The 13,903-nt window shown below is 44.2% G+C and overlaps 1 protein-coding gene across 3 annotated transcripts; it reads left to right on the forward strand.

The window, feature by feature from the left end:
• The first annotated feature begins 250 nt into the window (after nucleotides 1–250).
• Nucleotides 251–13,694, forward strand: LOC118097576 (cold-inducible RNA-binding protein). 3 transcript variants are annotated; one of them, XM_035140551.2, is made up of 7 exons: nucleotides 251–399; nucleotides 2,983–3,097; nucleotides 4,875–4,981; nucleotides 6,166–6,259; nucleotides 6,344–6,422; nucleotides 7,104–7,167; nucleotides 13,299–13,694. In XM_035140551.2, the coding sequence occupies exons 2-6, from the start codon at nucleotides 2,995–2,997 to the stop codon at nucleotides 7,165–7,167; spliced, it is 447 nt and encodes a 148-aa protein (XP_034996442.1). In that variant the 5' UTR covers nucleotides 251–399; nucleotides 2,983–2,994; the 3' UTR covers nucleotides 13,299–13,694. The 3 variants fall into 3 exon arrangements, with proteins under 3 accessions (XP_034996442.1, XP_034996441.1, XP_060124964.1); XM_035140550.2 differs by lacking the exon at nucleotides 13,299–13,694 and adding an exon at nucleotides 7,680–8,367; XM_060268981.1 differs by lacking the exon at nucleotides 13,299–13,694 and adding an exon at nucleotides 7,385–7,696.
• The last annotated feature ends 209 nt before the right edge of the window (nucleotides 13,695–13,903 follow it).

A 13,903-nucleotide genomic window follows, 5' to 3' on the forward strand; every position in this document is an offset into this window, starting at 1 on the left:
AAGACCTGCTGGCGAAGGGCGCGCTTCCTCAGGAGAAAGCGAGGCGAGCTCGAGTAGGCCGCGGCTTTTGTCAGTTATCTTTTGAAAGAGGGGAGGGGTGGGATGCGGAGGGGGAGGGGCAGCGCGCACGCGCACGTGAGGCGAGGAGGCCGCGGATATGAAATGGGGTAGCGGGAAGGAGGGGGAGGCGTGGTCGCCATTGTGATTTGGCCCCGCCTTCCGCGCGCCCAGCCAATCCCGGCTCGGGAGCTGCGTGTCGGGCGTGGCCTAGCCGCAGCCTCACTTTCATTCTCCTCGCTTGCGTCTCTCTCTCTCTCTCTCTCTTTCGGCGCCATCGCGATACCCTCTTGCCTCAGTGGCTAACGGCTCTCTTCGCATCCTGCTCAGAGACCGGCTTCGGTGAGTGCTTTGACGCCGGGGAAGCCCCAGGCCGCTGCAGGAAAGCCGTAGGAGGGGCGCTGCATCGAGCATGGAAGGGGAGCAGGGAGAGTAACGGGGAAGAAAGCTACCTCTTCGCCGTGTGGGGCGGGGGAGGCTGAAGGGAGAGACGCTACACAAAATGGCGGCGGCTGCTCATAAAGAACGAGAGGGCCCCTCTGCGCACACTTGTGTTTGAAACGCCGTTCTCTCAGTCTCCTTCGCAAGGAGTAAAGTGCGTTGCTGAAGACCACCAGGAAGGGAGGAAATTGTTCCAGGGGGATGGAGAGCATTAGACGTGGCCAAGTCCGCTGTAGCAGCGGGTTTAACGCGGGGGCGGGAGAGGAGGAGCCCTTGGCTTACTGCGCCTGCGCGAAGGCTGTTCGCGGAGCGCGGGACAGCAGCGGGGTAGTCTTTGCGCATGCCTGCTGGGGTCTCAGTCCGTAGAACGTGAAACGCGCTGAGCTCGCCTTCCCGCATTCTGTTCAGACCACGTGTTCGCGGCCATTTTAGCAGGGGGGAGGGGTGGACTGGTTGGGGCAAAGAATGGAAGCCCATTCTCTCTGCAGGTCTGCGTTGATAAGCCGTCGGGAGCCACTGCAACACTCACATCGAACCTTCCTTCGATGACTTGCTCCTGATATTGATGCACTAAGATTTCAGGATCTTACCATACGCACCTGATAGATGAAAGCTGCCTCAGGTCGTCAGCCGCATGTTACCAAAATTATTGACCACAGCATTCTAGTAGTTGCTGCTCAAGGTGGAGTCAATACCAGGCTTCATAAGATGGTTCGAGAAGCCCTGATCTTACATATTTTTTGCTTGAAAGCAAGATCCACCTGTATGGCTGAGGACTTAATCCAAGCAGATACTCATTTTCCCGTAAACTAGAAAACGCGCTGAACGATTGTTGGGGTTCATCATTGCACATGGGTGTAAAACATGTCAAGCCGGAAGGGTGGTAAATAAGCTATAACAACAATTAGCCCTCATAAAATACTAGTTACAATGAGGTTGCCATAATAATAATATTTTATTTATACCCTGCCCATCTGGCTGGGTTTCCCCAGCCACTCTGGGTGGCTTCCAACAAAATATTAAAAATAAAAAAACAACTTGATTCAAAGTGTGTTCACCCTAATGCACTTTAATCATAAATAGTATTAAAGGTAGGGAAGTGGCTTAACACTGCCACCTCCTTTTCATATGTGAAAAAGACTGCCTGCATGCTTACTTCATTTAGCCATCCATTTTTCTGAAGCAGGCATTGATGAAAATTGAGAAGTGCTTATTAGCATTTGGCCTTGGCATGTCCAAACCTCAACGTCTGCCTGATAGCTTATCTGACGCTCTGGACTGGAGAAAGCAATTCAGATAGGCACTTCGAGTGGGGGAAATAAGCATCTTCCATCTCTGTTTGGCAATTAACACAGTTATATCACTGGGAAAACAAATTAACTGCTCATTTGTAGCTAATTCACTCCTGCCTGCTTATAGCTAACCCCAGTCACCTGTATCTTAATTACCTCTAGAATAATGAAGAACTGTTAACAGCTAGGCTCATTCTGTGTCCAGTAAAATGTACTTTTATGCACTCATAAGACTGTCCTTTACTGTAGAAGGCACAAGATATAAACACTTCTAACATTAAAAGTAATGGCACAAGAACACCTTGTCTGGTATTAAGATGAAGCACCAAAAGAACAAGAGGGCAACATTAGCAGTCCTACCTTTGAGTAAACTTTTTAGAAAATTCTTTACTCCTGCAAATGGCCACACACATATATCCACTTTTTGACCACAGTATATGCTGCCTTATTGCATGTTTATTTGAGAGTCAGTCACATTGTTTTCAGTGATGCTTATTCCCAGATAAGTTTGCACAGGATTACAGTTAAGACTAGTTCTGTGCACAATCGCTTGGGAGTAAGATCTACTGGAAATAAAAAATAGGCAACATTGATTTTTCAGTTTGTTGCTTCCAGATAAATAAATGGCTGCAAATAAAAACAGAAGAAGTAATTTTTCAGCTTCACCATGTCTCTGCCTCAGGGCATTCAGGGGAAAGTAAACATGTTAAGTTTACAATGCTCAGTTGACAAAGATAATTATGGGTCTCAGTTCAGTGGTAAACAGATAGTAAAACAAAGTTAAGAGGCACCCGGCCTGGAAGTGAGACTGCTACTGGAAGTCAGGCAACTAATGAAGATAAGCTACAAAAGGAAGGTGTTACCCTGGTCAATATGCGCAACCTATACATCAGTGGTGATGATCATACAGCAGATTAAGAAGAAGCCTGGCTTTGTACCATATTATTCATTGGTTTAATGAATATTAATTTGCCCCAGTCCAGCAGAAGGAAGGAAACTGGTTTACAAAAGAGCAGCAGGCCTTGGATGTTTTGCTGACAGGCAAATTAATGATAATTTGTTTTCCTGGAAAATGAAAACGGGATGTTAGTTGTTGGTGAGCAGCTACTTGTAAATTGCTAGTGTAGCCTGTTACCTTTTGTCCTTATTCCCACATATGTTTGCCATATCTAAACACATTTCTTCCCTACAGATCACTTCAACAATGGCATCAGATGAAGGAAAACTCTTCATTGGAGGGCTCAGTTTTGACACCAATGAGCAGAATCTGGAGCAGTTGTTCTCCCCCTATGGAGACATTGCAGAAGGTGAGGAAGGGTGTCGCACCTGATTTTATTCTGTCATTACAGAAGTTCTGAATCTGTTAATGTTTCTGCACCAGGAAACCAATTGGTAGGGATTTGGAGTTTGCAAGTGCATACACTCAAACAATGATAGCAACTATACTACCGGTATGATAAGTTAAAAGACTTGTCACATCTGGCATTCAAGGCATGACAACTCTTTGGATGAGGCAGAAAATCACCATTCATTCTTGTGGCAAGCAAGAGCCACCATCCCTGATAGAGAGCCCTCAATGACCACATTTGGCCTCACCCCTGTGTTAATGTCAGCAACCTTGAACGATTTACTAGCAATTCCTGTGCTGTATCACTTCAGATCACAGCTGGAGTTTGCCTGCTTATTCATGTAAAATCCTTTTTTCTGAACATTCAAAATCAGTGTGTGACGAAGACTGTCCAACTATGTTCATATTGAACAAATGGGGTTTTGTTAACATGAGAGAGCACTTGATACATATCTGCATTCTGAAGTGATACTCCTGGCAATATAAAGTTAATGATGTGCATCTTGCTTTCTCCAAATTGTGTTGTCATTAATACTATGGCTTGCTCATTTGATTTGTTTCAATATTAATCTAATTAAACTGAAATAGCAAAGCTTGCCATTCAGTCCCATGGCTTGCTTTAGTCATTACCAAACACATCCAGCCTTTCCCCCAATCCTCTCTAAAACAGTTCTGTAAATACAATAGTTTCCTAGCCCTGTTTAATTTCCTCATCCCTTCCTCTCAACTCTATTTACACTCTTGTGATGTGAGAAAACCATGAATCATAGAATCCTAGAGTTGGAAGAGAACACAAGGGCCATCCAGTCCAACCCCCTGCGCCAAGCAAGAAACACCATCAAAGCATTCCTGACAGATGGCTGTCAAGCCTCCGCTTAAAGTCCTCCAAAGAAGGAGACTCCACCACACTCCTTGGAAGCAAATTCCACTGTTGAATAGCTCTTACTGTCGGGAAGTTCTTCCTAATGTCAGGAAGTTCTTCCTAATGAAGTCAGCCTGCTTCCTTCCCCTACCCCACAGGTTATGAAAGCATCCTTTACTATATGTTTTAGCACAGGCTTCCTCAACCTCAGCCCTCCAGATGTTTTTGAGACTACAATTCCCATCATCCCTGACCACTGGTCCTGCTAGCTAGGGATCATGGGAGTTGTAGGCCAAAAACGTCTGGAAGGCCAAGGTTGAGGAAGCCTGTTTTAGCACAATGTTTCAATATAGCCTTAATTTTATAAAACCTTGATCCAAAGTGGTCTTGATTATTTATAGCTGGCAAAGTGGGATGAGGGGCATGTATAGGTTATATTTGAAGAATGCCAATGATACATGGCTGGATCTTCCTAATTTTCAAAGTGATAAATTGTATTGAAAAAATACAAAGGTATCAAGATGTCTAGTTGGGAAGGATTGTGCGTCGATATTACAGACCTCTTGATGTATAGATTTGAGCTTTCCTGGAAGCAAGCCCTTGTAATTGAGAGATTGGTTAATAAATTACATGAGCTCATTAATAACAGCATCTTATTTCCCCAGTAAGATAGACAGCAGGGTTTTTCTTATTCTTCAGCATCCAATTCTTGAAGCTTATTTCCCAGATGCCCCCGTGTGGCTATAATGTCCTTCCAAGCAGTCTTTGAGTCTGAAGTGGGGCTAAAGACGGAACCTGGCAAGGGACACTGGCTGTCAACTACATGCAGAAAAAGAGCCAGGAAAATAATCTGTTAAAATTTTTCTCTCTCCAGTGGTTGTGGTGAAAGACAGGGAGACGCAGCGGTCCAGGGGTTTTGGTTTTATTACCTATTGCCGTCCTGAAGATGCCAAGGATGCCATGAGGGCTATGAATGGAGAGGTAAGTGTCGCCCGCATAGATTGTTCACCATTTCTTATTCATTCTCTATTGCAGGCATCCCCAAACTTCGGCCCTCCAGATGTTTTGGACTGCAGTTCCCATCATCCCTGACCGCTGGTCCTGTTAGCTAGGGATCATGGGAGTTGTAGGCCAAAACATCTGGAGGGCCGCAGTTTGGGGATGCCTGCTCTATTGCATCCACTTTCTTTGCAACTTCCTAGAATATGGAAGGCTATTAGATGTGATCTGTCATGATTGTATTGCAAAATGTTGTAACTACCTACTCTTACTTTGGTGGGTGTGCAGCACAGTGAGCAGCAATAATTTTTAGTCCTGAATTACAGCTCCAGGATTGCTTAATTCACCTTTTGTTACAGCAACTTCATGATGCTCTTCTAAACTCGGGTGGGGAACCTGTGGCTTGTCAGCCCAGAATCCACATTTGGCCCATGATGCCATTTCACTCCCAAGTTACACTCAACTGATGTCATAAGTGATGTCAGTTGTGTGGAAAAGTCAGGTCTGTTTGGTTGGGGTGCACCAACCAATGAGATACACAAAACTGGTTGTCCTGAATTCAGCTTTAAAAAAAAATTCAATAATAAAATTTATTTAAATATTTAATTTAATTAAATATATATTCTGTGGGTATTCCATAGCATTCAGCAGAACAGGGATTTGTTCTGCTTCCCAGTGGCAGAGGATGCAAATCATTCAAAACAAAATTTTAATCCAAGCTTTGATTATATTGGACTCCTGCCTCCTTGTTAGCAGGTTGGAAGAGTAGCATAAAAAGGTAAAGGGACCCCTGACCATTAGGTCCAGTCATGACCGAGTTGGGGGTTGCGGCGCTCATCTTGCCGGCGTACAGCTTCCATGTGGCCAGCATGACAAAGCCGCTTCTGGCAAACCAGACAAACTGAAACACTGTTTACCTTCCCGCTGTAGCGGTACCTATTTATCTACTTGCACTTTGACGGGCTTTCGAACTGCTAGGTTGGCAGGAGCTGGGACCAAACAACGGGAGCTCACCCTGTTGCGGGGATTCAAACCGCCGACCTTCGGATTGGCAAGCCCTAGGCTCTGTGGCTTAACTCACAGCACCACCCGCGTCCCTTTGGAAGAGTAGCATACATCTTGGTTAAAAGCTCTGGCTCTGATTTGTTCTCTTGCTTCTCCCCAAGTCTGTGGATGGGCGTCAGATCAGAGTGGACCAGGCTGGAAAATCCTCCCGTGGCTCTTCTGGAGGCAGAGGGCGTGGACGTGGATTCTCCAGAGGTGAGTGGCTTGTGCCCTTCAGTGCTAACTGCTTAGTGGTGTGGGAGCAAATAGGCTTGATAAACATTCATATCTTTGCTGCAGGCGGTGGAGGATATGGAGGTGGCCGTTATGATAACAGAAGCGGTGGCTATGGTGGATCTAGAGACTATTATGGCAGCAGGTAAGACCAACACACGCACCTAAGAGATACTTGGTTGCAGCAGATTGTGGTACCTACAAATATGATGTTGAGATCATGATCCTTTGTGTTCTGTATTAGAATAACAGTTTGAGAGTTCCTTCTGAACCATTAAACTTTTCCTTAGAGGTAGCAAAAGAGAGCTGTTGAAGTGCTCCTGATTATTTTAGCATTTGGAAATAGGCTTAGCCCGCTGTATGCTGCTATGGCATGGAAGCTGCAGGTATTGCATGCTGTTTTAGTAACAACAGGCTATCATGTAGAAAGGAAGATTCGTCCTGCCATGCCTCAGTTTTTACTCAGTTTTTATAACCTCCTTACTAAATTGGTCCTCTCTTAATGACCAATTTATATACAGCACTTAAATAAGAATGAGGTTTATAAATGAGCATTTCCGTAAAGGTTCTTTTTGTAATTTTGTCATAATATTGATATTTTAATATGCCTACCTGTACAATGGGACAGCAGCCCCAAAATAAGTTCTGGGTGGTTCTTCAGGTCCCCAGAGCAGATTTTTTTTCATGGGCGGGAGGAGGCAAAGAAGAATCCCCACTGCATGAGTGGATGGATGCCTGCTCATACTACACTGAATCTCACTCAATGTATAGCATCTAGCAGCAGCTCAGCAGTGACATATCAGTCTTCTGTTCTTTTTCCCTCAAGGAATCAAGGAGGCTATGGAGACCGTTACTCTGGGAGCTCCTACAGAGACAACTACGATAACTAGGTAAGTGTATGTCTAAGCACCATCTGCTTCTTATATCAGGATAGCTACTAAAGCATAGGACTTAGTTCTCTCACGTCACAGACTAACTTTGTCAGCAAAACTCCTTTCCTCATCAGCAAGTCTAGCATAATTGCGTATGCAGAATTGGCCTGTTGCTGGAGTAAAGCAAAAAATAAAAATGGGACAGTTAAACCCATCCACACACTTTGTTTTTAAGGGACACTGTTGAGCCAGCCTATAAAAACCATGACTACAGCCTTTTACACACGGAAACTTTCTCCGAACCGTAAGTTTATGGGAATTAAACCTCTACATTCCTAATACGGTCTTGCTTTTGTTGAAAAACAAAAAAGGTGTATGCGAATACTCTTTATTGGCAGATAATTTCCCCCCTGCATCATCTCCAAGGCTGCGAACAGTTGCCCTGGGCTGGGAGGAGGGAATCTAGGTTAGCATCAAGCACCAATGTTCTTCAGTGTACTTTATGATCTGTACCTGCTTCTTGTCCTCAGCTTGCACCGAGCATAAATCCTTCCTGAATCAAGATCGTCCTTCCAATGGCCGTATTTATAAAGATTTTTGGAGCTTCGCTGAATCTTGTTTAGTTCTCTACCTGTATCTTCCCTTTTTGTAGTCTTACCACAAGCAGCCCAACAGCTTCTGCTACAGGATGGCCTGTTAGAGCTTTCTGAAGGAAAACATTTTAATTTGCCTTTTTTTTTTACAGGTGTGTTTAAGCATTTTTGAATACATACTTTTATTGCTTTCCCCCACCTCCACCCCCTGGATTTCTTTTAACACACCAAGATGGGGGTTCTGACCTATTCTTCACCTAAAATTCCCCAGAGTCTGAGCAAGGTGTGAGGATCCTCCTTGTTTTTATAAATGCATTAATACCTTGTAGTTTTGTAAAAGTCCTATGGTGTAGCAAGCAAGGGGTATGGTGGAAGGCAAAACCCCCTTGATTATAAAGGGAGACGTGTGTTTGATCTTCAGAAATCAGAATTTATACTGTATGATGTACCTAGAACCGAAGCTTGCAGAACTTGCAAGTTGTTCTTGAAAAACCGTTTGTTTATATTTTTTTTTAAACTGGAAGACACACATGTAACTCGATATTGTACTAAAAGTGGTTAAGGAATTCCTGTATTCAGTTCTTTGGCTTCACGAAGCCTATTAAATGCCCTTCTGAAAATGAAATTTGTTCTTGACGTTTTAACACTTCAACTATGCCCAATTTAAAGCCATAATACATGGCACATATTTTAAACTGCTGTGTATTTGTTAAACGGATACCTTGGAGAGGAGATGCCAAGGAATTTCAGTACTTAGTTCAGTGGGCTAAAGCCTACAAGCATTTGTATTTGGGTGCTTTGTATATTGTCAGTTTGAAAGATTGTGCCTTGTGTTTGGGATTCTTTCTATATTGGCTTGTGTGCCACAGAACCTCTGCCGTTGAGGTATTCTGGGGTAAGCATGTAAGATACCAGCCTGGCCTGTGGAGCCTGAACTGGATGTATCCATGAATATAGGCTATCATCCCTTGGGTGGTACAGTGGCACCCTGGGTTGCGGACCCGATCTGTTCCGGGGTGCCGTTCGCACAACGAAAAGTCCACACCCCGAGCGGCGCTTTTGCGCATGCGCGATAGAGCGCTTCTGCACGCAGTGCCCAGAACGCTTCTGCGCATGCGCACGCGGTGAAACCCAGAAGTAAACACTTTCGGGTCCGCCGCGTTCGTAACACAAAAAAATGCAACCCTCAGTGGACACAACACGAGGTATGACTGTATTCGGGTTGAGTTTTACCAAAAAGTATACCCATTGATAACAAAGTTTGCCCTTTAATTTCAGTAAGTTTTCTCTGAGTAAACTTTGTTGGATACCACTCCTTGTTTGACTACATCACAGAGGAATATCTGTAACAGTGGGCAATCTGTCTTAATAGGGCAGGTTATCTGCTGTTGCCAATATTTCCACTCAGGTAGCTAAGAAAAGGGTCCCAAAGCAGTGTGTGAAAACCACTGAGCTAACGTGTAGGTGGGGCTCTATGCCATGAGCTCATGGGAGTTAAGACACCACCACCTTTCCTTCCAAATTTGTGACTTGCAGAAAATACCAGACTTTGATTTTTAAAAATAAGAGAAAAACATGTTTTAGCATTGACAATATGCCTGAATATATTTGGGGAGAGGGGAGTTTACCTACTAAAATCTCAGAAGTTGCTATCTCATCGTGGGCCCAGGACTTGAAGTGCTTTGCACGCCTTCTTGCTTTTCCCTGTGGCTAGCAAAACTAGATCAAGTCATGCAGTGTAAACATTCATTGCACAATTGAAATAAGTGCATATGCAAATTTGCTTCTTTTGCATTGTGTGTCCTAGATATAGAATGCAGCTGTTTTGCACAGACTGTGCAAGGGTACACAGACCTTTGCATAGGCCGTATTTTCATAGCCAACCTGCTTTTTGTCACATATACATCAAGGCTTGTTTTGTGATAAATCTCAGGGAACTATTGTGAGACACTGAAAAGGGCTGGGGCAACAAATACATGGGCTTCAGAACAGTCAATACTTCATTGGAAGGGATTCTTGTTGTGGCTTCTGGTGTCCTGTCCTTTCCTGCTGGAAGAGTTTGCTGCTGCTGCTGCTGCTGCTGCTGCTGCTGCTGCTGCTGCTGCTGCTGAGCACTTACTGATCTTGGTGGTGCCTGAGGTAGTGCCTCCTGCTTCACTGCTTTTTCTGTTCTTTATTTCTTTATAATTTACTGGAGCTACCACAAGCCTGGTTCCTTGGTTGGGTACGGTTTTGAGGCAGATACAAGAGAGTTTCCACTGTTGGCTTTTTAAGCCATTTATATACACCAGGCATCCCCAAACTTCGGCCCTCCAGATGTTTTGGAATACAATCCCCATCATCCCTGACCACTGGTCTGCTTAGCTAGGGATCATGGGAGTTGTAGGCCAAAACATCTGGAGGGCTGCAGTTTGGGGGTGCCTGATATACACCCTTCATAAACACGTATGCCAGTATGATTTTCAGTACAATTTAACATCTTAGCGACAATGAAAATACACAATAAGACATTAAAAATCAAGAGTAATTAAATGACAGTGGAAAAAATAAAATTGGCAGTAGTTTCAAAATATGGACTGTTTTAGTAGGCAAGCTCCACCAATGGTATTTTGGCATCTTAATGAGTGGGAGACAGCTTTCTGACCACAGTAAACTGGTTTCTTTGCTTTGTTTAGATGGGGCAGAAAGCAAACTCCACAAAGCGAAAAGTCTTGAGTGGGGTGGTTGGTTGATTGGTTGTGTTTCAAAGAAAGTATTTTTGAATCTGAAATTATAGTACTGTAAAACCATTCCCATAAAATAAAACCTGGGGTGTGGGTGGGTGTGACAGACACCTTGTAGGTATTTTGATGGGAATGGTAAGCACACATTGCCATGACTTTAAAATCTTAGGAAATCACTCTGGACTTGTTTGATGATACTGTAGATGAAAACTAATGGGTGTCTGCCACTTTACCTGCATCTGATGAAACCAGATTTAAATACATCTTGTTTTAGTCGTAGTGAGAGGAGCTAATGGTACAAGAGTCGAGAACATTCTATAAATTGCTGCATCAAGTGTAGGATTGTTGATAATGCTTATAGATTATCAAACTTGTGCAATCCTCGTGTAGCCAGGTTGTTTCAGTGGCCCATTGGCTTAGTTAGGCAATGGTTTCTTGTGGTTGCTTTTAAAACCATGGTGATCCCAACCTTTTGCTCCGATCCCGTTTTGTGAGTAGAGGATAAAAATACCCTGTCTTCAAGAAGGAAGATGGAATGCCTGTAAAATATTTAATGTGGATTAAACCCAAGACACCGGAATTCAGAAGGCAAGGATCCATTGACAAGATAGTCATGGTATTGAGCCAGAATTGTAACATGGCTTTATTTGGCAGGTGGAAGGGGCACCCCTGGATCCGGAAGTGAGTTTACCTCAAGGCTGGAGTTGAGAAAAGACTTTCCCTTTGGGTACCTCTCTGGAGCTCCTGTCTTGTGCGTATATTAATGTGGTCATTCTAAAATATGAGGGGCAAACCTTCCAATAAAATGAAGTTAGGCTGTGGGGGGGTGGGATGAGTACTAATAAAGTAATGCAAGTACACTTGCACACAGACACATCAACAGTGGCATCTGCACCATCTTAAAAGTGCTCCCCCCCCATCAAAACTAGTCAAATTTTTACTCAGTTTTTATTAAAACTTAACTCCATGAGGAGTAAAAACCAGTGTTTTCCCCTTGTCCCCACATCGGCATCTTCCATCCAGTGAGAGAGCATTCTCTGTAAATTGCTGCTTGAGTTGGTCCATGAGTGTTCATTGAGAATGCCTAGAATGTCTTGTGACTCGTGCAGTTTTTGTGTGTTGAGGTTATTTTGGTGGCCCCTCCAGTCTTGGGCACTGGCTTCTTGTGGGTGCAGCCTACTTAAGAGCAGGACAGTTTACCCATCTCTGCTCCTTGTGTATAAAGTTTCCTCTCCCTACTGCTTTTCATTGTGCAGCCAAAATAGTGCAACTTCTGTCAAATCTTTTAGAGCCTCCTTCATTTTGGCTCGTAAGCTGGAAGCAGGAACGCTGCTACTGCTTGATAGCATTACTCTCCCATTCCTCTCGCCAACGGCCAGGATGGGAAGCTCATTTTCCTTCCGAGCCCAAGAGCTGAACACACTTCTTAGCTGTAGTTTGTTAGAAAGCTGCAGAACCTGATCCACGTACACATGAAAGGCCTGGGTGACGCCAGAAAATGAATGGGGCATAGTTACCTCATCCCCATCCTGTTCTAGAGCTTTGGGTCTCTGGCTAAGAGTAGGCTGTAACAAGATTTGTCTCCTCTCTTGTCCTAAGTGGCCACCACTCCATTTAAAATTCAACCCACTGACCTCAGGACCTTAAACTGCTGGGGTTTTCATGAGAGCACCCTCAGTTCTTGTTGAGTTTAGTTTTGAATTTCTTGTTGGTGTTTCTAGCCCTCCCCTAAGTGTGTGGGGGGTGTAGTGTTGCTGAGAGCACCCTTTAATTCTCTACTGTGGGAGCTTGCTTTTGGCCCTCACGAAGTGATTTTGTGGCCTAGCACTTTTGCTTGATTTATGGTGTTTTCTTGTACTTTAGTGTATATTTTGTGTTTAAAGAGTACACCACTTCAAGGCTCCTCTAGGATGAAAAGCAGTATATAAATATACGATAACAATGGGATCAGGACAGGCATGGAGAGGAACTTAATCCTTTCCTCCCCTTCTGTGGTCCGGGGGGGGGGGATTCCTCTTCTGAAGAGGAAGTCTCATCTGTTGGTGCTGAGGAAATCCTTCCCCCACCCCAAATGCAAATCGCATCTTTGGAGAAGGGATTTTCCTCAGGATGAGTAGAAATGAATGAGAAAAGGGGTTACATTCCCTCTCTGATCCCACCAGCTGATTCAATATCCATTTTTGTAAAAAAAGATGCTGGTTAAATGCTAAGGTGCATTTGTCCTGAGACTAGGTTGTGAATTTTTAAAATCTTCACGCTTAGAAGGCTTCCAAAAGCTGTAAAGCGTCGATAAATAAATTATTTTCCTTTCTTTTCTTTTAAAAAGGCACATGCCCTGTTGCAGACCAGCTTAGATTTTCCTGTTGGAAGTCAGTTATGTGGTGCACACATTTAATTGAAGTGGAGCACACAATGCAGTTGCAATTGGAATTTCAGCTCAGGGATGGGGAGATAAGGAAGGCTCCTTACTCTTCGGAGGAACAGAATCCTGCTGGATGTCTCTTTGTAGCTTTGGTATCCCTCTGCATTGCACAGTGGCACTTGAGAACTCTCCGCTGACAGGCTAACTCAGAAACTGATGCTGTTCCTACACCTTCAACCACTGATGGTGCCCCACCTCAAAGCAGCCTGGAAGAAAGTCCTCCCTTAAATCATTAGTAGGGTGGCAGAAAGGTAAAGAGCCTGACTGAGTTCTGCTGTGAAGGGACGGGGCAATGCAAGGTGGGTGTAATTGCGTGTGTGGTCTTCCCCTCCCCCCAGGAGGCGATCTGTTCCAGAGGTGAGTAGATGTTTGAAGACCAAAAGTATTGTGCTTCCTTTCTTTGTCTTTCAGAGTGAGCCAGTGAGAGATCCTGAGAAGGACTGCCGCTACCACGCAAGTCCTGAAGAAGCAGCCTTAGCAAATGCTGCTTTTCAGAGAAAAGGCAGGCTGTATTAGTGCTTAGAATCAGATGAAATACTGGGGAGCATTGAAGGAAGGTGCCCTTTACCTTCATGCCCTAACTTTCCTTTTTGTCCCCTGTTCCCCCACCCCGTCATTCCAGGGGCAATTTGGCAAGCAGGGTTGTGAAGCCCCATCAAAGTAGCGGGGACTTACTCTTGGAGATTATGATTCTCAGCCAAACCACTTAAAATCCTGGCGTGCCACTATCAGCGTAAGATGAAGTCTTCAAGCATTTTGCCAGAAATGTTATTTTTTTTTACAATAAACATCTTCCAGAAATCATTAGGTACCTTGTTTTGAAGAATTTATTTTATATTGCTCAACTCAAGCAATATAAAGGTGCTGAAGCCTGTGGCAACATCTCAGCTCCAGAGGGTTTTGAACGATCTGGATTATTCTATTCCAGGCACGTCCAACAGGTAGATCGTGATCTACCGGTAGATCACTGGACGTCTGTGGTAGATCACTGGCTCCCCCCAAAGAAGCTCAACAAC

This window comes from Zootoca vivipara, chromosome 16, assembly GCF_963506605.1.
Source record: "Zootoca vivipara chromosome 16, rZooViv1.1, whole genome shotgun sequence".
Classification (NCBI taxonomy): domain Eukaryota; kingdom Metazoa; phylum Chordata; class Lepidosauria; order Squamata; family Lacertidae; genus Zootoca; species Zootoca vivipara.